This window comes from Haematobia irritans, chromosome 5 (assembly GCF_050003625.1).
Source record: "Haematobia irritans isolate KBUSLIRL chromosome 5, ASM5000362v1, whole genome shotgun sequence".
Classification (NCBI taxonomy): Eukaryota; Metazoa; Arthropoda; class Insecta; order Diptera; family Muscidae; genus Haematobia; species Haematobia irritans.
In genome coordinates this window covers 175,175,380-175,200,036 of record NC_134401.1, presented here as the reverse complement: position 1 = coordinate 175,200,036, position 24,657 = coordinate 175,175,380, and the positions used below count along the sequence as shown (strand labels likewise).

Genomic DNA, 24,657 nt, shown 5'->3' with positions numbered 1-24,657 from the left:
TCCAATATGCCAAAATGTTGACGAAATCTTTGAAAAGGTGTGGAAGATAATATGAGAAAACTTTGACAAAACACTACCCTAAAATGCAACGAAAAAACCATGTGGTTTTCAATACTTATTTGTGCAACGAAGTTCGTGGTCAATTGCAAGAAATAAAAAAAATGGAAAATTTTAGATAAATAACCAAATAGTTTATAAAAATAGGTAAGTGAAAATAAAAAATTAAATAAAACTTTAAGGAAGTCACTAAATGTATATCTCTTTGCAGAAAACTAAAATTATGGATTCTACGTTCTTGAAAACATTAGAAAGCTGGCCGATGAAAAAATTGTGGACAATTAACTGGAACTGCTTCAAATAGTTTATAATAATTGGTACGTCAATATGAAAAATTAAATCAACACTTTAGAGAAGTCACTAAATTTAAATCTCTTTGCAGAAAACTAAAATCTTTGGATGCTACATTCTTGCAACGCTGACCAATGAAAAATGAGTGGCTTATCGACAAGAAAAAGTTTCCAGATACATTACAAGTGCAACCAATTAAAATTGTTAAAAACAACAAATTGTTGAAATCAACAACTTCTGGATGAAAATGTGCATCACATCGTCACATATGAATTAAAATATGCTATTATTAGTTTAAAATGGATATTTTGCGAATTCCTTCTGCTGGAAATCAATTCTAAAGGTGGGTATTAAGTTAGAGTTTAGCCGCTAAAATCGTCATTTTTTCACGATTACTTTTCTTTAATAATCCATTTTAAGGAATACAAACTTTGTGAAAATTTGCTTTGGGTTTTCCCCAACAAGTTATAATAAAATTTGCAACAAATATGTATAATTTTATGCCTTTTTTTACTGATTTGGTTTTCACTTTAAGGTAAGTACTATGTTCGCTTTTCGCGTTGAAATTTTCGTGGTTACTTTATTAAAACAGTTCAATATAAAGCAGACAAATTAACTCAATTGATACGTAGTTTCTTGTTCCTCTAGATTTCGGCAAGACTTTACAGGAATAAGTTTGTTTTCATTTATAATTTTGGTTATTTAAGGAAAAGTAATCGCGAAAATAAAGTGGTTTTCAACTCGAAAACCGAACATAGTACCTACCCTTAGCGATTTTAGCGGATAAACTCGAACTTAAGACCCACCTTAACACGCGGTCCAGTACGTTCCTAACTTCAAATTGCCCGCATGTTAATAAATTTTAATGCTGTTTTATGACACCAAAAGGAAGGAAATCGAATTATCAATGCAAAAGTGTTTACTAATAATGTTTAAGATATTTAAAGTTTTGTTGTTTGTTTGTTTTTTTTTTTTTTTTTTTTTTGTTCTTATTTGTTGATATGTTTAGTAAGATTATTATTTATCAATTGGTATTGTAGTGTAGTGTATTATTATATATTTTATTTTGATGAAAATGAATAAATTATACAAAATGCATAGAATTTTGGCTTTGATTTCAATTTGAAGTGGGGATATCATTCATACAAATTTAGGTTGAAAAGTATTTGCAACGATGTTAATTTTGAATTTGACTCGCATCGAAAATTGCGTGACAAATTATTGAGTAGCAATGCATTTCAATTTGAGGATAACACTTGAGATATTATTGCTAATGTGTTGAATTTCACTGTGGAGGGTAATGTCTGTTTTTTGTTGAGAACGCGATTTTCTCAACAATTTCTCAACTTGAATATTACCCTAATCCTTTGAAAAAATATTTGAAAAATTGTTGAAATTTAGCATTTTTCAAACGTTTGTGTTTATTGGGTGGTGTTGCTCACCATTTTTTGTTTTTACACCAGTAAAAAAAAGTCTGTCAGAAATTTTGAAACTCGAACTTAGTACCCACCTTTACAGAAAGTTTCGCTAATGCATTGGGCCCTACTGTTCAGGGTAATGTCTGTTGTTGTTGTTTTTTTTTTTGTGGAGAACGCGATTCTATCAGCTATTTGAATATTACCCAATAAACACAAACGTTTGAAAAATGCTAAATTTCAACAATTTTTCAAAGGATTAGGGTAATATTCAAGTTGAAAAATTGTTGAGAAAATCGCGTTCTCAACAAAAAACAGACATTACCCTCAACAGTGAAATTCAACACATTAGCAATAATATCTCAAGTGTTATCCTCAAATTGAAATGCATTGCTACTCAATAAATTGTCAAACAATTTTCGATGCGAGTCAAATTCAAAATTAACATCGTTGCAAATACTTTTCAACCTAAATTTGTATGAATGATATCCCCACTTCAAATTGAAAGTCAAAGCCAAAATTCTATGAATTTTGTATAATTTATTCATTTTCATCAAAATAAAATATATAATAATACACTACAATACCAATTGATAAATAATAATCTTATTAAAATCAACAAATAAGAACAAAAAAAACAAACGACAAAACTTAAAATATCTTAAACATTATTAGTAAACACTTTTGCATTGATAATTCGATTTCCTTCCTTTTGGTGTCATAAAACAGCATTACAATTTATAAACATGCGGGCAATTTGAAATTAGGAACGTACTGGACCGTGTGTTAGAATTGATTTCCAGCAGAAGGAATTCACAAAATATCCATTTTAAACTGATAATAGTATATGAATTAAACTGACGATGTGATGCACATTTTCATCCAGAAGTTGTTGATTTCAACAATTTGTTGTTTTTAACAATTTTAATTGGTTGCACTTGTAATGTTTCTGGAAACTTTTTCTTGTCGATAAGCCACTCATTTAAAGTTTTAAAGTTTTATTTCATTTTTTATTTTCATTTACCTATTTTTATAAACTATTTGGTTATTGTCTAAAATTTTCCATTTTTTTTAGTTTCTTGCAATTGACCACGAACTTCGTTGCACAAATAAGTATTGAAAACCACATGGTTTTTTCGGTAGTGTTTTGTCAAAGTTTTCTCATATTATCTTCAACACCTTTTCAAAGATTTCGTCAACATTTTGGCAAATTGGAAGTAATTCGCAAACAATTTGAAGTTGTATTGAAGATTAGCTATTTCAAGTCAAGTTGAATTTATGTTGAAAATTATATTTACCCTCAAACTGAAAAGTTGTTGCATTTGAAAAACGCTCATCCTGTGTTTATTGGGTATGCTTTGGAATTTTGGGGATTTTTCGTAAAACACATGGCAACGCCGATTTCTATTGATATAGCGTTGCCATGTGTTTATTATAAAATCCCCGTGCAAATAAATGTATAATATGGATGGTGCATATGGCTTGTCCACGAAATACAAATAAAAAAAAAAATAAATAGCAAAACAAAATCTGATTTTCTTTCCTTTGTAGTCCAATCGAGTTTAAAAAGGCTGAAGAATACTAAAAGCCGAAAATTACCAGGATTATAATTCGCAGAGTTTACTTATCCACAATATTGAAAAAGTATCGCGGTATATTGGATTTTATATAAGCAGCAATGGCAGACAAGAGCAAGACGCGAATGAATTTAGCGGCTATTAAAAAGGTCGATCCTTATGCCAAGGACATAGTTGACACTTCTTCCCATGTAGCCTTTTACATTTTCGATTCGGATCAGAATGAATGGGAGAAGACAGACGTCGAAGGCGCTTTCTTCATTTACAGTCGAAATGCTCAACCATTTCATAGTATTTTTATAAACAATCGTTTGAACACAACATCATTTGTGGAACCCATTACCACTCATCTCGAACTGCAAGCCCAAGCTCCTTTTCTTTTGTATCGCAACGAAAGGTCGCGAATAAGGGGCTTTTGGTTCTATAATAGTTTGGAATGTGAACGCATCAGCAAGTTGGTGAATGATTTGGTGTTGGCGGCTGGAACTGGTGTATACGACACAACAATTCCGGAGAATGGCTCTTCCAACAGTGACGTCAAACAAAATAATAATGTGAATATTTTTAAAATGCTGTCCAACGCACAACAAGAATTTAACAGTAGTCAAAAACGTCAATTTACGACCACTAATGATTCTCAGACGCCATCCGGCAATGTTTTAAAATTTTTTGAGGCAGCAGAAGTCGCGTATACACCACGTATATTACCCAATACATTATCAGTTGAACAACTGGAAAAGCAACAGCGCGATATTCAACCTACCCATCAACAAATACAGGTTGAAGATGGAAATACTCAAATATTCAATAAGCCATCAGAGAGTACAACAAAACGCATTTCTTGTTCGTTGTTGGAAAACACTACTAATACACTCTTAAATCATCCTATACCACGACCTGGAAGTTCGGCCGCAACAGTGGAAAATAAATCTGTAATCAATCGGGGTCCAGACTTTGGATTCACCCAAGCTCTTACAGCAGCTACTTGTTCCACGGGAAACTTACCAGGAGAACAGATTTCTCTCAGCAAAATATTTTCTAATCTTAATTTGCAAAAAAGTTTGTCGTCGCAACCAATGACTGAGGTAAAACCTGCACTTATGCCACCAACAATGTTTGACAAACCAGGGACAACAACTCAAACCACATCTGTTCAACAAATTTTACAACAGGAGCAAAAGGAACCCTTGAACAAATATCAGTTTGTGCAAGCTTTCAACTATCTGATACAAAATGATGACGATTTCGTCGAAAAACTGCACGAAGCGTACTTAACGAAGTTCGGCGCATATCAATAAACAGCATATGCAAATATCCAAAATGATTTATCATTGGATCCGAAAGGCAAACCCAAGCAGACCGTTACTCCTCCATTCACATAGATATATATCTAACATGTTTTATAACTGTTTTGAAACATCGACATCTTATAATTAAGTTACCAGTAGACTTTGCGCCAGTTATTCTCCAAAGACAAGATTCAGCCCTCAAAGGGTGCACTCCTGTAATTGCTTCGATGGAAATATCTTCGTTTTCTTTTATTTTTTGCTGTGCGATTTGTAAAAGAACTCTTGAATTAACGTTGAATTGCACTTGAACATAGTTAGAACAAAATGTTTTAGTTCTATTACGACTTTTCTTTTGAAGCTTTGTCCAAATGTCTAATGATAATATTTAAAGAAACGATAATTTAGAGAAGAAATTGGATTTTGTTATAAATAAAGTAAACTTAATTATCAATAATGGTTTTATTCTATATGTCGTAACATGAAAATGTTCGATTTAGGGAACGTTGAAAAAGTTTACGTAGCAATAAAAAAAATCGTCCATATAATTCAACTTGAAATTTGGAATATTTCAAAAAATCTGCCAAGATATAAGCAAAATATTATATTTATGATCGTGTTATTCAACGACACTTACCAAAAATGTTACATAAATGATTTCATATATAAAATATGTACATTTATTCTTTAAATGAAAAAGAAGGTATAATGTACATATGTTTGGATCTATGTATTGTAATTTGCTTTGCATTCTACTTCCTCTATCAAATATCACTTATCGAGTAAAAACATTTCGATTATGACCTGTAATTTCTAAATAATATAGGCCCAAATTTAACTAAGAAATATAAACATCCTTAAAAAATAGAGATTTTGAATAATGTTGTAACTAAAGGGAAGACATTAAATTACACAATGATATAAAGAGTTCGACAAAAAAATAATAATACAATTTGAGTGCTTCTACAAGGTTATACATAAACATTAACCAGAGACTAAGCCTAGCCTAATCGTGATTGTGGAAAAGGGGCAAGTCCAACAAGGGAGAAGGCTGCATTGTTGATTAAATAATTGGAATAAGGTATATTCAAAAATTCTTTTAGAATTTGTATAGTTCAATTCAATTGTTTTCATTAACACTGTGATTGTTGTTATGGTTTCGTCTAAGAAGTAAACTTGCATTTGGATCCAAGGAGTAAATGTCTGGTTCGAATACTGGTGGACACTGCATATTAGGATATTCTGTCGATGGTGCATTAGATGGCGGTGGCGTCGTTAAATCGTTTGCGTTAGTGTTCGTTGTCTTTGTTGGAGGAGGAGGAGCTGTTATATCTGGGGCAGTGATAATTTCACTACTGCCACTTGAGGGAATTATGGATTGTTTACGATTAGAGCTCTTTTTAGGGAATATCACCTGGGAAAATATTTCTTGATCATAGTCACGACCAGCATATGTATTGATTGAAGCTGCCGTCGAAAAAGGTTGCGAGTTATTGGCGTTATTAAGATGACCCATTGAGCGTTGCGGCAGAGGAGAATTACAATTCTTTTTGTCCTTTTTATTTTCATTTTTGTTGCTTGTATTTGCTGCTGACCCGGAACTGGTAAAACTGAGCTTAGAAAAGATGGGCATGGGTGCGGAATTTTTACGCTGGGCATCATACTTAGAAGCTTTTTCCTTTAAATCGTTATTATAGGTTTGGCTTTTTTTTATGCCTGAACTACCAGGCACATCATTAAGGACCACAACTGAAGATTTTTTGTTAAGCGGAAGAGTCATTGTAGTACTAACACCTCCACTACCTCCTGAAGAATGTTTGCCAAATTGAAATATCTTTTCGCTAGACGTTTTAAATCCCTTCTTTTTGAAGCTTCCTAATCTACGCTCACCATTGGCGTTAATATTAAAATCGGCTGACGAACAACTGCTACTTGTTGAATTTTTTTTACTTTTATTGGAAGAGAGAAGAAATGGTCTAGATTTCATTGCAGATGCCCAGTTACTTCCACAACTACCGCCAGAGTCATGCGATTCGGAATAATTAGAATATTGACGGGCAGTCTGCAGGTACTGTCTTGCCGTGGATGACGAACCTAAAGGTTCATCGCCTATCAATTCATAACCGAAATCTCTTAGCTTTAATCCTTCTTTTGTGCGTGTAAGTTGAATATCTTCGTCATCCGGCTTGAAACTAATTTCATAGTCCGGAGGTTTTGGGAGACTACGGCTTTGAGTTTTAGAAACTTTTTTATTATCCTCAGTACTTTGACCACCATTCACTGCTTCGTTAGTTTGAGCAAACTGCTTATGACCAGCACTTCGTTTCGTTTCCTCTTTTTTCTCAACTCCCAACAAAACACGATTGTTATACATTTCTTGAGCTTCTTCTTCCTGTTTTTGCAGCATTAGGTCCTTAAGGGTAACAAATCCTTGAATATTGTTAGGGAGTACATCCCATGCATTTGTAGAGTTTATCTTCGGTATATTGTAATCGAGAGTTCGTGAAGTTTGAAAGTCAAATTCAACCAGATTGGGATTTGAAGCGTGAATAAAATTATATGGAATTTTCTTAATGCTTTTACTAGGACTCGTCACATTGGATTGCTGACGAGAAGAAAGCTCTGGTGCTGTATTGGTATCAGCTGTAATTGGTGATGGCAATTGAGATATTTCCTTTTGAACTATTGGTAACGGCGCAGGCGAAGTTGGTGGCCCTAAATTAGTCATCGCTGATTCCCAAACATTGTTAGATCTAATTGTTTGAGATGGTGTTAAAGGAATTACGTTAGAGTCCAAAGGTGAAACCACAGATGAATTTTGTTGATTTTGAATCTCTGTTACTGAGTTAACAGGCATATTAAACGGATGCATGGCAGAATCATGATATCCTGGTGTATTCGCACCTATTTGTATACCAAAACTACCACCTGGAACTTTCCTATATGAACGAAATTGATCGGTTGGTACAGGTATGTCATTGGATATTTTTTTCTCACTGCCTGAAGAACTTTTAAATTGCAATGAACCCTTCGTAAGCTTTCTTAAAGAACCCAAATAGCGTCTATCGCTCTTGGATGATATTGGCGTACTATTGTGATTCTTAGCCACAGTCATTGGTGGCGGGAGTGAATCTTTGTTGGCTTGAGGGGAGGGCGTGGATAGATTTTTGTTCACGATATTTTCACTTTCTTCACTGGAACTATCATTTTCCGAAAATAATGTGTGTGCGTTGATTTCGCCCTCATTTGCAGATAAACTGTTATTGTACGTCGTTAGTGTAGATTGTCGGATGAATTCTACCCACTGATTCAGAGCGTCTTGAGATTCAGCGGCAAAGTAAAACGTTTTAGCAGAGTGATATACCTTAAAAGCGAATGGTTTTGAGTGTACTTCCTGAAAAGAAAATATTGCGACTCTTATTCATAAATACAAATCCCTTTTTTAAACGTACCTTCGCCAATGACACTGTAAAACCAGGCAGAAATATCACGCAATTAGCTTTTAATGCCTCCTTCGAACGGAATCCGTATAAAATCGTGTCTAACATAACGAAATATAGTCGAGCCCAAAATGTGACCCCACGCTTATCTTTTGTGCGGCGATACAAATATCCTTGTATATCCCCTGTACCTAACAACTTGAGATTAACATTGCGACGCTTACTAATGAGGCTATGTTTCTTTTTCAATGTCAAAACTCTTGTTTTTGTTGGTGTGTGCAACTCACCACTTTCATTTTGGGAATCGCAAATAGCCGACAAGGATAATGTGCTACTGCTACAGTTGTGCGATTTGTCTAGTTCATCGGCGTTATTCGAAGACATATTTTGAAGTTTCGAAATTATGTTTGGGGGAGGTGCTATGGCGCTTTGAGCCGCACAATATGTTGGAGCAGAATTAATTGTTTGTATCAATCCGATGGGTTTTGGAGGTGGTATTGGACCAGAATTTGCTGATATTTCATTTTGTTTTTTTGGGCGTGGCGGTGGCACTACCAGTAGAAATTCTTTTCGCGGTTCAATTGCGGGTGGTGTATCCGATTCTTCGCCAGAGTTATCGTATGTTGGTGTGCTGTGGCTTTTATCCAAGCGTCCACGTCTTGCAATGACGGGGATATTAATCGTTTCTACTAAGGAGTTATTGTTATTACTGCTTGATATCCTTTCGAGAGTATCCAATATTTTTTCCGATTTATCTTGAATGGATCTTAAAGATTCTATACCACCATCTTCTTCCTCATCAGCAAAGGGTATTGGCTCGAAAGTCTCCAGTATTGTATTCTGAACATTGCACATATATTTTTCATCGAGTGTGTAATCCTCTGCTTTCATACCCGCGTCAAAACGTACAACTTTACAAACTCCTGGTTTAGACGCAAACGTTTGCTCATTTGGTTGTTCTATAATTTGGCGTAGCTTCTTACCATCGCCAAAATCACTGGCATATTTCACATTAGGTCCGCCACTTATCCCTATACAAGTTGTAGGTCTAGCTGTTATTTCCAAACCAAATCCAAATGATACAGACTTGTCCCGCAAACTAGGTGAAGAGGGATCCCCACCAATGCCAGACTTACTTTCTATCCAATGGGGAACAACGCCTAAGCTTTTATGCCTTAAAACTTCATCTCCACAAATAGTATTACGTCTTTGTAACATTGTTCTTGGCTTCGGGTAATAAAGGCGACTTTCCTTCTCCAAAACTTTTGTATCTGTGGGAGTCAAAATATCGCTGCATATAGAATCTGTATCAACGTCATCATTTTTTTCGTTTTCTGAATTTAAACTTAAAGGTATTTTGAATGTGTTTTCCGGAACAGCTAAAAAACTTGGGCGAGGACTTGTAGCATTTTCCCCCCATCGGGCTCCGACGTTTCGTTTCTTGCTTGGAAGTCGATAGGGTTGCATATATATTTGACCATAAATCTTCGTATGTTTGGGGCGTTTCTTTAATGTTAGTAAAACATCGGGCAACGACTCCCTCAATTGTATGAGGACTGTCTTATATTGCCAACCTACAACTGTTTGATAATTTATTTGCACTATTTCATCCCCGTCTTCGATCTTGCCTGAATTATGTGCTGGAGAGTTTTGCTTTATATCAGTTACTATAATATTGCCATGATAGCTAGTTTCAATATTAAAGCCGAGTTCTGATTCCCTCTTCTTTAAAGTAACCAAGTTTAACGATGCTGGTTGCAAGAGCATGGGATCAGTTATATCCTGTATTATATAATTAGCTAGCCGCTCCAATGTTTCCGCCGTTGTGCGGATTTGCTCAACGGGGTGTTCAACAAAACGTTCCCTCTGGGCAATAGTTGCCATTTCAAGACCTAATCTCAACATTTTACGGCAAATTTCGGTAAATTGAAACTGTCCTTGGAAAGGGGAACGGTCCAACCAGGATATTAGTGGCTTTATTGTTTTAATGGTACGAGTAATGTCGTTAAGAACTTGTGTCTCAATCATCGACTCGCCTTTTTTCAGGGACAATTGCCGGTGCAAACTTCTAGCAGCAGTTGCTACATGCAAAGCCATAAATTGCAAGTTCTCCTTATCCAAATTATAGTGCTAGAAAGAAAGTTGTTTTATTATGGCAACATACACACACACACACTCAAACACATCTTTGTTTTCTTTGTCTTTTTCACATCACTTACAAAATTTCTTAAATTCTCAATAGCTTCCAAAACTATTTCTTGGTGGCCTATCGAATGCATCCCTAATTGCTCCAGCTCATATGGTCTAATGTTAAGAAGTTGATGACCGCCAACTCCATTATTTATGAAGGAGAAAACATAATTATACATGCAATCGTCAAGCCCTTTCAAAACAAAAAATGTTATCATTATAAATATAAACATAAAAGCAATAAAATACAGCGCCTATTTTTGCAAACTTACCTTTTATCCAATCTGTTACTTGATCTGGAGACCATTCGGCAACATTAATATATGCCATTTCTTAGATTTCTATTTTGCATTTCTGATTTCTGAAGAAAGATACGACAGTTTGGAGCGACTGACTAGTGTTGGGAAAGTAACGAGTATTTGATTATAAGTACTCGTAACTATTAAATGGGTACTCAATATCTTCAATACAATCCCATTACCCCGGTACAATAGGTGAGAGCAATGAAAAGATGTGCAACGAAATTAAGAGAGCTATAAAAGAGACAAATGTCAAACGAAATGTGACATATGCACAAGCGATTAAAGCATGGCTGAATAAGGAGGTTGAATCACGATAACAAAAACAACAAATTTCAATATGTTGTTTACAATTTTAAGAAGTCAAAATCAGCTGATAAAAGAATCGTATGGCATTGGTAAAAGTGGCAATTATTTATTCTTTCAATTGTCCTGAAAAAATAATTCAAATCCAGAGAAAAATAAAGGTTCAAATTTAATTGCGTCACCTATGAGTTATTGTGAAGTGGATAATTCATCCGAGGAACGCCGATATGAGACCAAAGTTAATAATGGAAGTCAGTCAAATGGATATTCGCCATCTATTAACAAAAACAGTTTATGATGCAGTTTAAAAACTGATGTGCGTGGTATTTTGGGTCTGGAATATGTTATCAAGATACTCAAGTCATCTTTAAACAATTCTCCAGCTATGAATGCGCGAGTTTGTTTGAGATGCATTTGCTATGCAGTGTCATTTGGAGAGCTGCAATCACCATAAACATATGATTTTGACATCTTAAAATTTGGTCGAAATAAAAAAATTGTAATCATATGGCCGCATGATTTAACCTTCTTGTTCAGCCATGGATTAAAGATTCTAATACAATGATGCCAGATGTTTCAAAGCCAATTGTAATAAAACCTAAAGAAAAGCAGGCTGTTTCTCAAACCAAAAATGACTTGAATTCTAATGTGGACCCAACTAGTCTGAAAATTATAAATGTTGAAAATAGAAGAAATGGTAGAGTGGTTATACAAACTGAAAATGAAACAGAAAGGGAAAAATAAGAGTAGCAGTACAAAATGGATTAAATGAAAATTACGAGGTTGAAGTTCCAAACCCAGCTGAGATGTCAATCAAGGTTACAGGAATGACATTTAAATACACGGAAGAAGAATTTATTAAGAAGATAAAAGCACAGAATGAGAATTTAAAGTCAAGTGAAATGAAAAATATAAAATTTTATGAGGTGAAGCGAAATAATATATTAACTTATAACGCAAAAGTAAATCTTGATAATGAATCATACAAAATGGCAATTAATGCTGGGAAAATTAACATTGGATGGGAGCGTTGCAGAATTTTGATGGTACGGATGTACTACAATGTTTCAAATGTAAAGGTTACAATCACAAAGCCAAGGATTGTAAGAATCAAGAAGTTTGTAATAAATGCCATGGAAATCATAGATCAAAGGATTGCCAAAAGGAACAGATTATGAAATGCATAAATTGTATCCACGTTAATAAAAATCTAAAACTCGGTCTGGATGAGAACCATTTTACAAACAGCAAACAATGTCCGGTTTATATGAATAAATTATCAGCAAAAAAACGAAGAATGGGAATTAGCGCATAACAATTAAATGATATTAGGGGAATATATACAAATATACAAGGACTAACAAACAATTACGCACAATTGGAGTATTTAATTGAGGATAAAACACCCGATTTTGTTATATTATCAGAAACACATGTGACCAAAGATATCCTAGAAAGCGAAATAAAGGTAAAAGGATACAAGAATGAGTTAACTCTCTCAGATAATAGAAGAACGGGAGGTGTTGCTTTATATGTTAAAACTTGTTTCGAGATACAAAATATCTTTGAGAGAGCAAATGGTGTAACCCATTGGATAAATGTTTCAATCATAAAGAATAAAGATGAAAATCTAATAATCGCAGCTATATACAGGTCCCCAAGTTATAATGAGAACGAATACTATGAACATTTCGAAGATATGATGGAGACAATAATTGAATATAATACTGATGTTATAATAGCTGGAGACTTTAATATTGATTGGTGCAAAAATAGTACACAAAGGAATAAAATACTTAGTATGATACAGGACAATGGAATGAAACAGATAGTCAACGAATATACAAGAGTCACAATGACATCAAAGACAATTATTGATTACGTAATAACAAATTCAGAAAGAATTAAAGTTAAGACAAATGATCTTTACAAAATCTCTGATCATGAATGCATAGATATTATTGTGGAATGTGGCCGTAAACAAAGTGAGAACAATAAGATAGTTAAAGAATGTTTCAAATACAATAAAACAATGTTTAGAAAGGAATTATGCTAAATACTGGATATGGAATTGCAAAACAATAGATATTAATATACCAATATACTAGATATATGTCTTGAAAAGACAATAAAGAAATTTATAAAAACATTCCAAATAAAATCTACGAAACGTCAAAATGCGTGGTACAACAACGAACTGTTTGAGATGAAAATGCAGAAAATGGAGAAATATAGAAAAGCCAAGCTTGAAAATGCAATGTCCTCATGGAATATGTATAAAAGAACAAGAAATATGTATAAAGCGAAAATAATAAATACTAGAAATAGATATATAAACAGCAAAATAAATGGAGCGAAAAATCAAAAGCAAATGTGGAGGAAGATAAAAGATTTGGTACTAAGGAATGAGAAAAGTGCAATAGATAATGTGATATTTAACCAAATAGAATATAAGGACAACAGAGTGATAGCGAATAAATTCAACGAGTATTTTGTAAATAGTATTAGAATGATAAGAGATGAAATAGACGATGTGCAATACCAAAACAGAATACATATGACTAGTACGAAATTCCAATTCAGAACCATAAACATGAACGAGCTTTTGACAATTTGCAAACAACTTAAAAATAAGCCAGACTTTAACCACGTATCGACAACAATAATATTTGATAATTGGGATAAAATTGGAAAGATGATACTGAAGACGATAAATGACTCACTTGAAAGGGGAATTTTTCCAGAAAAATGGAAAGAGACTATGGTGATACCAATTGAAAAAGTTCAGAGAACAAAGAAATATGAAGAATTTCGACCAATAAATACATTAATGACGTGTGAAAAAATCCTAGAAAAAGTGGTTAAAGAGCAACTGGAGAAATATATTGAAAAGAATGGAATATTATCAAAATACCAGCCTGGCTTCAGAAAAAATTATTCATGTGAAACATCAGTAAATTATGTGATAAATAGATGGAAAAACAAGAACAAAAAAGACAAAACATTAGCAATGTTCATAGATTTCAAGAGAGCATTTGAAACGATAGATACCCAATAAACACAAACGTTTGAAAAATGCTAAATTTCAACAATTTTTCAAAAGATTAGGGTAATATTCAAGTTGAAAAATTGTTGAGAAAATCGCGTTCTCAACAAAAAACATACATTACCCTCAACAGTGAAATTCAACACATTAGCAATAATATCTCAAGTGTTATCCTCAAATTGAAATGCATCGCTACTCAATAATTTGTCAAACAATTTTCGATGCGAGTCAAATTCAAAATTAACATCGTTGCAAATACTTTTCAACCTAAATTTGTATGAATGATATCCCCACTTCAAATTGAAAGTCAAAGCCAAAATTCTATGAATTTTGTATAATTTATTAATTTTCATCAAAATAAAATATATAGTAATACACTTCACTACATAATACACTACAATACCAATTGATAAATAATAATCTTATTAAACATATCAACAAATAAGAACAAAAAAAAACAAACAACAAAACTTTAAATATCTTAAACATTATTAGTAAACACTTTTGCATTCATAATTCGTTTTCCTTCCTTTTGGTGTCATAAAACAGCATTAAAATTTATTAACCTGCGGGCAATTTGAAATTAGGAACGTACTGGACCGCGTGTTAGAATTGATTTCCAGTAGAAGGAATTCACAAAATATCCATTTTAAACTGATAATAGCATATGAATTAAACTGACGATGTGATGCACATTTTCATCCAGAAGTTGTTGATCTCAACAATTTGTTGTTTTTAACAATTTTAATTGGTTGCACTTGTAATGTTTCTGGAAACTTTTTCTTGTCGATAAGCCACTCATTTTTCATTGGTCAGCTTCTTAATGTTTGCAAGAATGTAGCATCCAAAGATTTTAGTATTCTGCAAAGAGATTAAAATTTAGTGACTTCTCTAAAGTGTTGATTTATTTTTTCATATTGACGTACGAATTATTATAAACTATTTGAAGCAGTTCCAGTTAATTGTTCACCATTTTTTCATCGTTCAGCTTTTTAATGTTTTCAAGAACGTAGAATCCATAATTTTAGTTTTCTGCAAAGAGATATACATTTAGTGACTTCCTTAAAGTTTTATTTCATTTTTTATTTTCACTTACCTATTTTTATAAACTATTTGGTTATTTGTCTAAAATTTTCCATTTTTTTTTTATTTCTTGCAATTGACCACGAACTTCGTTGCACAAATAACCCAATAAACACAAACGTTTGAAAAATACTAAAATTCAATGATTTTTCAAACATTTTTTCAAAGGATTAGGGTAATATTCAAGTTGAGAAATTGTTGAGAAAATCGCGTTCTCAACAAAAAACAGACATTACCCTCAATAGTAAAATTCAACACAATAGAAATAATCTCTCAATTGTAATCCTCAAATTGAAATGTATCGCTACTCAATAATTTCTCAAAAAGTTTTCAATGTGAGGCAAATTAAAAATTAACATTGTTGCGAATATTTTCTAACCACAATTTGCATGAAAGTCAATCCCAGTTCTAACTGAAAGTCAACACTAAATTTCTAGGGATTTTGTAAATTTTATTAATTTTTTTCGTTAAAAATATAATAATATTAAAAATAACATTAATAATATATAAAAATAATAATAATATAATACCAATTAAAACATAATTTTCTTATTAAACGTATTAATAACTAAAACGATCAATACAACTTTAAATATCTTAAACATTTTTACATGTATAATTCCATTTCCTCCATAAAGGCCGGTACTATGTTCATTCTTGCGAAAAATTTTTATGGAAACCATTATTTCGCACATAGAAAGCGGCGTTTTTTTAGGTAGCTTGGAGCGCTATTTTACAAGGAGCGATATTGGATTAAGGTGGTGGTTGTTGCTTGTTTTTACAAAATAACATTTTATTTTTCCTTGGGCAATTGATCTGCTATTCCTTTGATCCTTTGTATAGTTTCGGAACAAAAATATAGTCCGTGTTTGATTTATAAACCCGCACAAATAGTTTTTAATAAATAAATTATTTCTTAATTCACATTGCAAATGGCGCCGTGCTATAAACGTCAGTTTTTCAACACGAAAAAACAAAGTATCACAAATGGAAAAAATTTCGCAAATTTTTCGCATTTTTTGGTTTTGTGTGGAGTTTCAACGCGAAAACCGAACAGAGTACCGGCCTTAATGTCGGTGTCACATAACTATTAATTAATTTATTAATTATTAATTAATATGTTGGCAATTTGAAATAATTAATTTGCTGGCCTGCGTGTTAGAATAGATTCTATCAAGAGGAATTCACAAAATATCAAACTGATGACGGAATGTAAATTGATGTAATGCACATTTTCATCCAGAAGTTCTTGATATAGGAATTGTTGCACTTTTTTAATTGGTTGCACTTTGCAAGTTTTCTGGAATATTTTCTTTGTTGTTTCCTTCATCATTTTTTCACCGGTCAACATCTTCCAAGAATATAACATCCAATGATTTTAGTTTTCTGCAAAGCAGTCGAGTTTTGTGATTTCCATTACGTTTTATTTCACTTTTTGTTTTGAATTATCAATTATAGTTAGCGTTTTGGACTAATTTCACTTTTGTGTCAAAAATATTTCAATTTTTGTATTTCTTCCAACTGACCACGTACTTCGTGGCACAAAATGTATTGAAAACCACAAAATTCGATTTCCTCAAGAGCGTTGGTGTCACAAAATTGTTGTAAAACTCATTAAAATTCGGGCAATTCGCAAGGAACTTGATAACCAGTGAGTTAGAATAAATTTCCAGTAATTTCAATTCGAAAATAACAAATTAAACCGATGATGCGAGGTAAATTAAAATATCGATGTGATGCGAATTAACATGTAGTAGTTGTTGATATGGAAAAGCATAAATACCAAGTTTAATTCGTTGCACTTAGATTTATGGAAACTTTCTCTTTTCGATAAGCCACCATCATTTTCATCGGTCAACCTCTTAAGGTTTCAAGAATGCAGCATCAAAATATTTTAGTTTTCTGCAATAAGATTTAAATTTAGTGACTTCTCTAAAGTGTTGATTTAATTTTTCATATTGACTTACCAATTATTATAAACTATTTGAATCAGTTCCAGTTAATTGTCCAACATTTTTTATCGGTCAGCTTTTTAATGTTTCAAGAACTTAGAATCCATAATTTTAGTTTTCGGCAAAGAGATATATATTTAGTGTCTTCCTTAAAGTTTCATTTAATTTTTTTTTTATTTTCACTTACCTATTATTAGAAACTATTTGGAGTAAATTCAGTTTTTTGTCTAAAATTTTCCAAGTTTTTTATTTCTTCCAATTGACCACGAACTTCGTTGCACAAACAAGTATTGAAACCACATGGTTTTTTCGTTGCATTTTAGGGTAGTGTTTTGTCAAAGTTTTCTCATATTATCTCCAACACCTTTTCAATATTTCGTCAACATTTTGGCAAATTGGAAGTAATTCGCAAAAAATTTGAAGATGTATTGAAGATGAGCTGTTTCAAGTCAAGTTGAATTTATGTTGAAAATTATATTTACCCTCAAACCGAAAAGTTGTTGCATTTGAAAAACGCTCATCCTGTGTTTTAATGGAAATCACAAAACTCGATTGTTTTGCAGAAAACTAAAATCATTGAATGGTATATTCTTGGAAGATGTTGGCCGATGAAAAACCGATGAAGGAAACAACAAAGAAAAGTTTTCAGAAAACTTACAAAGTGCAACCAACTAAAACAAAGTGCAACAATTCCTATAACAAGAACTTCTGGATGAAAATGTGCATCATCGGTTTAATTTGTTATTTTGTGAATTGAAATTGCTGGAAATTTATTCCAATTATCTGGTCATCAAGTTCCTGAAAATTGCCAGTATTTTAATAACAACAATTTTGTAACACCAACGTTCTTGAGGAAATCACGAAGTACGTGGTCAGTTGGAAGAAATACAAATTGGTAAGTCAAAATAAAAAGTGAAATGAAAACATAATGGAAATCACAAAACTCGATTGTTTTGCAGAAAACTAAAATCATTGAATGGTATATTCTTGGAAGATGTTGGCCGATGAAAAACCGATGAAGGAAACAACAAAGAAAAGTTTTCAGAAAACTTACAAAGTGCAACCAATTAAAACAAAGTGCAACAATTCCTATATCAAGAACTTCTGGATGAAAATGTGCATTACATCAATTTACATCCCGTCATCAGTTTGATATTTTGTGATTTCCTCTTGCTGGAATCTATTCTAACACACAAGCCAGCAAGTTCCTCGATAGTAATTATTTCAAATTGCCAGCATATTAATGACACCAACATTATGGAGGAAATGGAATTATACATGTAAAAATGTTTAAGATATTTAAAGTTGTATTCATAGTTTTATTTATTAATACGTTTAATAAGATAATTACATTTTGATTGGTATAATATTATTATTTTCATATATTATTAATGTTATTTTTAAGATTATTATATTTGTTAACGAAAAAATAATAAAATTTACAAAATCCCTAGAAATTTAGTATTGACTTTCAGTTAGAACTAGGATTGACTTTCATACAAATTGTGGTTTGAAAGTATTCGCAACAATGCTAGTTTTTTATTTTTCTCACATTGAAAACTGTTTGAGAAATTATTGAATAGCGATGCATTTCAATTTGAGGATTACAATTGAGAAATTATTGCTATTGTGTTGAATTTTACTGTTGAGGGTAATGTCTGTTTTTTGTTGAGAACGCGATTTTCTCAACAATTTCTCAACTTGAATATTACCCTAATCCTTTGAAAAAATGTTTGAAAAATTATTGAATTTTAGTATTTTTCAAACGTTTGTGTTTATTGGGTATGTTGAAAATTATATTTACCCTCAAGGCCGGTATGCACCTCTAGCGAAAAATTTCATTCCCATAAGAAATGCATTGCTATTTATGCTAACGAAATTTTCGGTAGCTTTCAATTTCGTAAAGGCCGGTATGCACCTCTAGCGAAAAATTTCATTCCCATAAGAAATGCATTGCTATTTATGCTAACGAAATTTTCGGTAGCTTTCAATTTCGTAAGCTGGTACGCACCTCTAATGAAAATTTTTATTCATAACAGGGTTGTCAAAAGCCTATTTTGGAGAGATTTTGACAAGTAATGACAGTAACCATTTTATTGTTTTCAAACGTTTTGCTTGTAACAGTTTTCAATTTTAATTATTTGTGAGTAAAAAATTAAGCGGTCGGTAAAAAATGGAGGATTTGTTTGAGGAATATTTGGATGAATTCGACGATACCTCCTTTACCAGTGAGATGGAATCAACTAGGTATGTATTTGTACATGAACTTAGTATTGGTCTTTAGATAAAACCAAAAGTTCATTATTTTTGCAGATTCGAAATAAGCTTTGATGAAGACTCGCCAAAATTGTTCACGCCACAATATACCAGCACTAGGTAAATAATTTTTTAACAAATAATTTGATCAACAGAAACATTCTAATATTTTCTACACCAGCAACAAAAAATTTAACAAACGGAGCAAATTTAGTGTTGCTCAAAAGCATGAATTGGCAAAGGCTGTAGAATGCAATCCCATTATTTGGGACCTAAGTCATTCGGGTCATTTCAAAACAGATGCCGTTAATCGGGCATGGAAGACAATTAGCGAAAAGCTCGGAAAACCAAGTTAGTATCAATTAATGCCAGGATTATATATTTTTTTCACGGCGTTCTTATTAATCTACGTATAACACGTGTATATTTATTTATTAGTATCTGAATGTAAATCCACTTGGGCATCGCTTCGGGACAGTAAACGCTACCGAGCTCAGATAAAGCGAAAATCCAAGTCCGGTGACGATGGCGGTGAATTCCTCGATAACCCAGTATTTGTTGATGAAAATGCGAAAGACTGGGAGTTCAGCGAGTCATTAGCCTTTTTGCCAAACATTTCGAAGAAAAGGCGGTAAGTTTCCAAGTTTTGAGGCACCTAAGCCACATTTGTCAAGTAATTTAGTCTTATATTTATCAGCACTTGTACTATCGGTTCAGCGGAAGATTCCAGTCCTACTTCCAGTGATAATATGTTGTCTGGGGGATCGTCTAACTACAAATACGTAAGTGGTAGAAAAACTTCATCCACGTTAAACAGTCATTCCGTTTGTAGCGCATCGAACTATTAATCTGAAATCCTATAAAACACATATTATACACGTATAATGACCGGGACAAACCTCAATGTTAGTAACAAAATATTGGAAATATTTTTAAATTGCATAAAAATTCGCAAATTTCGGCCTCTGGGGCCATAGGAGTGTAAATCGGGCGAAAGCTATGTATGGGAGCTATATCTAAATCTGAGCCGATTTAACCAAATTTCATTCTTACTATTTTCGAGAATTATACAAAAAGCTTCTTCTATTTTAGTTAGAATTGAAGTACTTTGTATGTCATTGAAATTGTACTTTATTTTTGTTCATAAAATTTTTGAGTCATACTTGGAATAAAGAAAGAATCATTGGGCTGGGGAAAATTTCTGACAAAATTTTAAAAATAAACTAAAACAAAATAAACTTTTTGCAATAAATTTTAATTCATTTTAGCATCAGTTTTATAAAAGACTTTTTTTCTGCATAATAATTACATATCATTTCAGTTAAAATCTAACAATGGATCTTCAAACAACTTTGAAACTACAGAAAAGCATCTCGTAAGCAGCATTGACAAACTAGTTGAAAGTTGTACAGTGTCCGAGTCTATGAAATACGACATAATTTGTAAAAATTGGGATCGGATGCTGCAAAAAGTACCTGAAGAAATTTTCGAGGATACAGTTCATGACATAAATACGCTGTTATATAACAGAATAAAGAAATAAATTCAACGAACTAAGAAATACTATGAATATATCCTTTATAAACAAATAAACACAATTCTAGAAACGTATTCAGGTTTCGTAATCGATTAGTTTTTTATTTGTTTAAATTAAAATTTTAATTGTTTTCGTTCGCATAATTTTAATTGATTCAATTAATTATTTAGATAAACTTCAATCCGATTTCCCATTAATTTTTTAATAATTAATAAATAATTAATTTAAAATTTTTTAATTCTATATTTCAATTTAATTTAACAAACAGAACTAATTATTCCAACTTAAGATCCGATTATGTTGGTTGAAGTTTGCAACATATTTTTTAATAAAACTGGAATTATAAATTACTATTTAGATATATAATTGTAAATTACTATATAAATATAAAACTATGTAAGCTTTTTTCATTTAAATATTATTTAATGCAATACTTCTTTTAGTTTATTACGCCTATTATAACTTTATTTTAAGTATGATGATGCTTTTTGCCACGGCACCGCTCCTTCTGGGGAGCTGAAGAAGGATGTCAAATGTTTCCGGATCCATTTCCCATACTCTGTTGGTCTGCCTTTAACAGTGCTAAGAGGGCTATTGTAAAGCGAATTTTCTATGTTTTTAGCAAACTCTTGCTCGGGGAGATTCTCTAAAATATTAACGTTAGTCGTATTTGACGAACAATAACTACTGCCATTTGTGATCAAAAAATTGTGCAACAAGCAGTTATAATTTTTTGAGCCCTGTCTGGGGAACAAAGCATTGTTCTCTTTAGACATAGCCATTTCCAGCACAAAATTCCGAATGCATTTTCCACACACCTTCTTGCTCTACTCAGCCGATAATTAAAGATTTTTTCTTCCTCAGAAAGATTTTGTTTACCTCCATAGGGCTTTAAAATACGTTTGCATAATGGAAAAGCGTCATCAGCCAAATAAAAGAAAGGAATGTTTTCTCCCTGAATTGCGACGTCTTTGGGGAAATCAAATTTATCCGCCAAGAGATGCTGACCAAATTTGGATGAGGAAAATACATTGGCATCGCCTTCACTGCCGTATGCCCCTATATCTAAATACGTAAATTTGTAGTTTGCGTCAGCAACTGCCATTAACACAATCGAATGGAAACCCGGAAAAATTTTTATCAATTAAAAAGATTTATGTCCCTGTACATACATATGTATAAATACCTTATAGTTATAAAACAACGAACCAGCGTTGTTTGGACTCTTGATTGCGCAGTGCTTTCCATCAATTGCACCAATACAGTTTGGAAATTGCCACTTATTATTATATTCCTCCGACCATTTAAGACATTGCTCTTTGGTATATTGTGGTACTTCTGATTTCAAAACTTCTATAAGGGCGACACAAACATCATCGATTACCTTTCCTAGATGTTGCTTACTTATACGGTAGATTGAGGCCATATGCCTTTGTAAGGATCCCGATGCAAAGTACCTATTGATAACCATAATACAATATTTGTCTAATATCTTCAAATTTATAAGTTACTCAATGGCTACAGCAAACTTCAGCTTGGCTTCTAAACAGTCTTTTCTAGTATAGCGCTTTGGTTTTATGTAGGGTTCAACCATTGATTTTTTCAAAACTATTTGCATCCATATGAAAGTTCTCATAAAAACCCTGTTTGTGATTTTTCAGGTCTTCAAACTGCGGAAAATGGATAAAATTGGTTCAAATTATTTAATGGTAATGTATACGTACATCCTTGGAAAACCTCCCCTTATCACTTCTTTCCTTGAGATATGAATTTACTCTTATGGACGGATTGCGTCTCTTCGTCCTTTTTTTCTTTTTTATTAATAAATAAGTTGCTGCAATAGCTATTATTGTTGTTTTCTTGGCGTCCATTTATTACCAACGTTTTTCCAATTATCGAATATTAATAGCGATCAGCTGTTTTACAATTTGTGTACATTTTGCTTCTCTACACTGTTCTACACAAACCATTTTTTGTCGGAGACTTAAATAAATTTTTGCTACCGAAAATTTCGCAAGAGGTGCATACCGGCCTTCAAACTGAAAACTTGTTGCATTTGAAAAACGCTCATCCTGTGTTTATTGGGGTTCGACACGACCATAGACCTTTTAATACATAGATGATCCACTATTCTCTTAAAAAAAATGTGTCAGTTCCAAAAATTAATTTTCTGACATTTCGTTTTGATTTTTTCGTAAAGAGTCAGTCCCAAACATTAATTTTCGTGCATTTGCTTTTGTGTTGTTCGTAAAGAGCAATGCTGCTCAAAATTAAATTTCGTATTTTCGCGATTTTGGTCCCAATTTTTTGTTCAAATATGAACTTTTAATATATTAATTTATTTATAAATCCTCTGTTGCATCATAAACGTTCTAATTTTGTGTAAAATTGGCAAACTACAAAAAGGAAAACGAAAGAGATTGTAAGCGTGCTCTTATTTTTCTCGTTTATTCTTAATCTTCGGAACTGTCAAAAATAGTTTGGCACTCATGGCTCATCTATCTAAAGTCTATAGTCTATGGACACGACCACTGTCGTCCGGATAAACTTACCCAATAAACACAGGATGAGCGTTTTTCAAATGCAACAACTTTTCAGTTTGAGGGTAAATATAATTTTCAACATAAATTCAACTTGACTTGAAATAGCTCATCTTCAATACATCTTCAAATTGTTTGCGAATTACTTCCAATTTGCCAAAATGTTGACGAAATCTTTGAAAAGGTATTGAAGATAATATGAGAAAACTTTGACAAAACACTACCCTAAAATGCAACGAAAAACCCATGTGGTTTTCAATACTTATTTGTGCAACGAAGTTCGTGGTCAATTGCAAGAAATTAAAAAAATGGAAAATTTTAGACAAATAACCAAATAGCTTATAAAAATAGGTAAGTGAAAATAAAAAATGAAATAAAACTTTAAGGAAGTCACTAAATGTATATCTCTTTGCCGAAAACTAAAATTATGGATTCTACGTTCTTGAAAACATTAAAAAGCTGACCGATGAAAAAATGGTGGACAATTAACTGGAACTGCTTCAAATAGTTTATAATAATTGGTACGTCAATATGAAAAATTAAATCAACACTTTAGAGAAGTCACTAAATTTTAATCTCTTTTTGCAGAAAACTAAAATCTTTGGATGCTACATTCTTGCTAACAATAAGAAGCTGACCAATGAAAAATGAGTGGCTTATCCACAAGAAAAAGTTTCCAGAAACATTACAATTTCAACCAATTAAAATTGTTAAAAACAATAAATTCTTGCAATCAACAACTTCTGGATGAAAATGTGCATCACATTGTCAGTTTAATTCATATGCTATTATCAGTTTAAAATGGATATTTCGTGAATTCCTTCTGCTGGAAATCAATTCTAACACGAGGTCCAGTACGTTCCTAATTTCAAATTGCCCGCATGTTAATAAATTTTAATTCTGTTTTATGACACCAAAAGGAAGGAAATCGAATTATCAATGCAAAAGTGTTTACTAATAATAGGGCTGTTTTCTTTTAGCACTGGATACCCTAAGCCGTGAAGGACTAAAAGAAAACAGAGTACTCGCTTATCCAGAACATCTCCAAAAATATGCAACACTGTCATCAGCTGTTTAACAACAATAGGTAAGTACTATGTTCGCTTTTCGAGTTGAAATTTTCGCGGTTACTTTAATAAAACAGTTCAATATGAAGCAGATAAATTAATTCAAGTGATGCGCAGTTTCTTGTTCCCCAAGATTTCGGCAAGACTTTACAGGAATATTTTGGTTTTAATTTATAATTTTGATTATTTCAGGAAAAGTAATCGCGAAAATAAAGTGATTTTCAACTCGAAAACCGAACATAGTACCCACCTAATCACAGAAAAGAAGTTTAATCTTGCATTTTTAATATATGAAATGCTCCAATTTGTAATACA

The 24,657-nt window shown here is 32.4% G+C and overlaps 4 protein-coding genes and 3 long non-coding RNA genes across 7 annotated transcripts; 5 read left to right on the top strand and 2 right to left on the bottom strand.

Annotated features, from left to right (window-relative positions):
• Positions 1 to 3,207: 3,207 nt before the first annotated feature.
• Positions 3,208 to 5,083, top strand: DCP1 (decapping mRNA 1). The gene has a single exon (XM_075313396.1). It carries the CDS (start codon positions 3,442 to 3,444, stop codon positions 4,636 to 4,638), a length of 1,197 nt encoding a protein of 398 aa, XP_075169511.1. The 5' UTR covers positions 3,208 to 3,441; the 3' UTR covers positions 4,639 to 5,083.
• Positions 5,084 to 5,283: 200 nt separating this feature from the next.
• cnk (connector enhancer of ksr) lies at positions 5,284 to 10,648 on the bottom strand. The gene is made up of 4 exons (XM_075313395.1): positions 10,529 to 10,648; positions 10,286 to 10,449; positions 8,079 to 10,196; positions 5,284 to 8,020 (listed from the first exon to the last, which is right to left on the bottom strand). Exons 1-4 carry the CDS (start codon positions 10,584 to 10,586, stop codon positions 5,747 to 5,749), a joined length of 4,614 nt encoding a protein of 1,537 aa, XP_075169510.1. The 5' UTR covers positions 10,587 to 10,648; the 3' UTR covers positions 5,284 to 5,746.
• A 2,425-nt stretch (positions 10,649 to 13,073) lies between these two features.
• On the top strand, positions 13,074 to 13,919 carry LOC142240182 (uncharacterized). Its single transcript, XM_075311882.1, has one exon. It carries the CDS (start codon positions 13,074 to 13,076, stop codon positions 13,917 to 13,919), a length of 846 nt encoding a protein of 281 aa, XP_075167997.1.
• A 2,200-nt stretch (positions 13,920 to 16,119) lies between these two features.
• LOC142239216 (uncharacterized) lies at positions 16,120 to 17,249 on the bottom strand. The gene is made up of 3 exons (XR_012722958.1): positions 17,130 to 17,249; positions 16,958 to 17,037; positions 16,120 to 16,892 (listed from the first exon to the last, which is right to left on the bottom strand). It is a non-coding gene; the product is annotated as an uncharacterized LOC142239216 (long non-coding RNA).
• A 17-nt stretch (positions 17,250 to 17,266) lies between these two features.
• LOC142239217 (uncharacterized) lies at positions 17,267 to 18,399 on the top strand. The gene is made up of 2 exons (XR_012722959.1): positions 17,267 to 17,837; positions 17,902 to 18,399. It is a non-coding gene; the product is annotated as an uncharacterized LOC142239217 (long non-coding RNA).
• Positions 18,400 to 18,870: 471 nt separating this feature from the next.
• LOC142239214 (uncharacterized) lies at positions 18,871 to 20,823 on the top strand. The gene is made up of 6 exons (XM_075310986.1): positions 18,871 to 19,189; positions 19,256 to 19,318; positions 19,380 to 19,549; positions 19,637 to 19,829; positions 19,896 to 19,980; positions 20,520 to 20,823. Exons 1-6 carry the CDS (start codon positions 19,116 to 19,118, stop codon positions 20,739 to 20,741), a joined length of 807 nt encoding a protein of 268 aa, XP_075167101.1. The 5' UTR covers positions 18,871 to 19,115; the 3' UTR covers positions 20,742 to 20,823.
• A 2,467-nt stretch (positions 20,824 to 23,290) lies between these two features.
• LOC142240309 (uncharacterized) lies at positions 23,291 to 24,263 on the top strand. The gene is made up of 3 exons (XR_012723228.1): positions 23,291 to 23,626; positions 23,735 to 23,796; positions 23,864 to 24,263. It is a non-coding gene; the product is annotated as an uncharacterized LOC142240309 (long non-coding RNA).
• Positions 24,264 to 24,657: the final 394 nt, after the last annotated feature.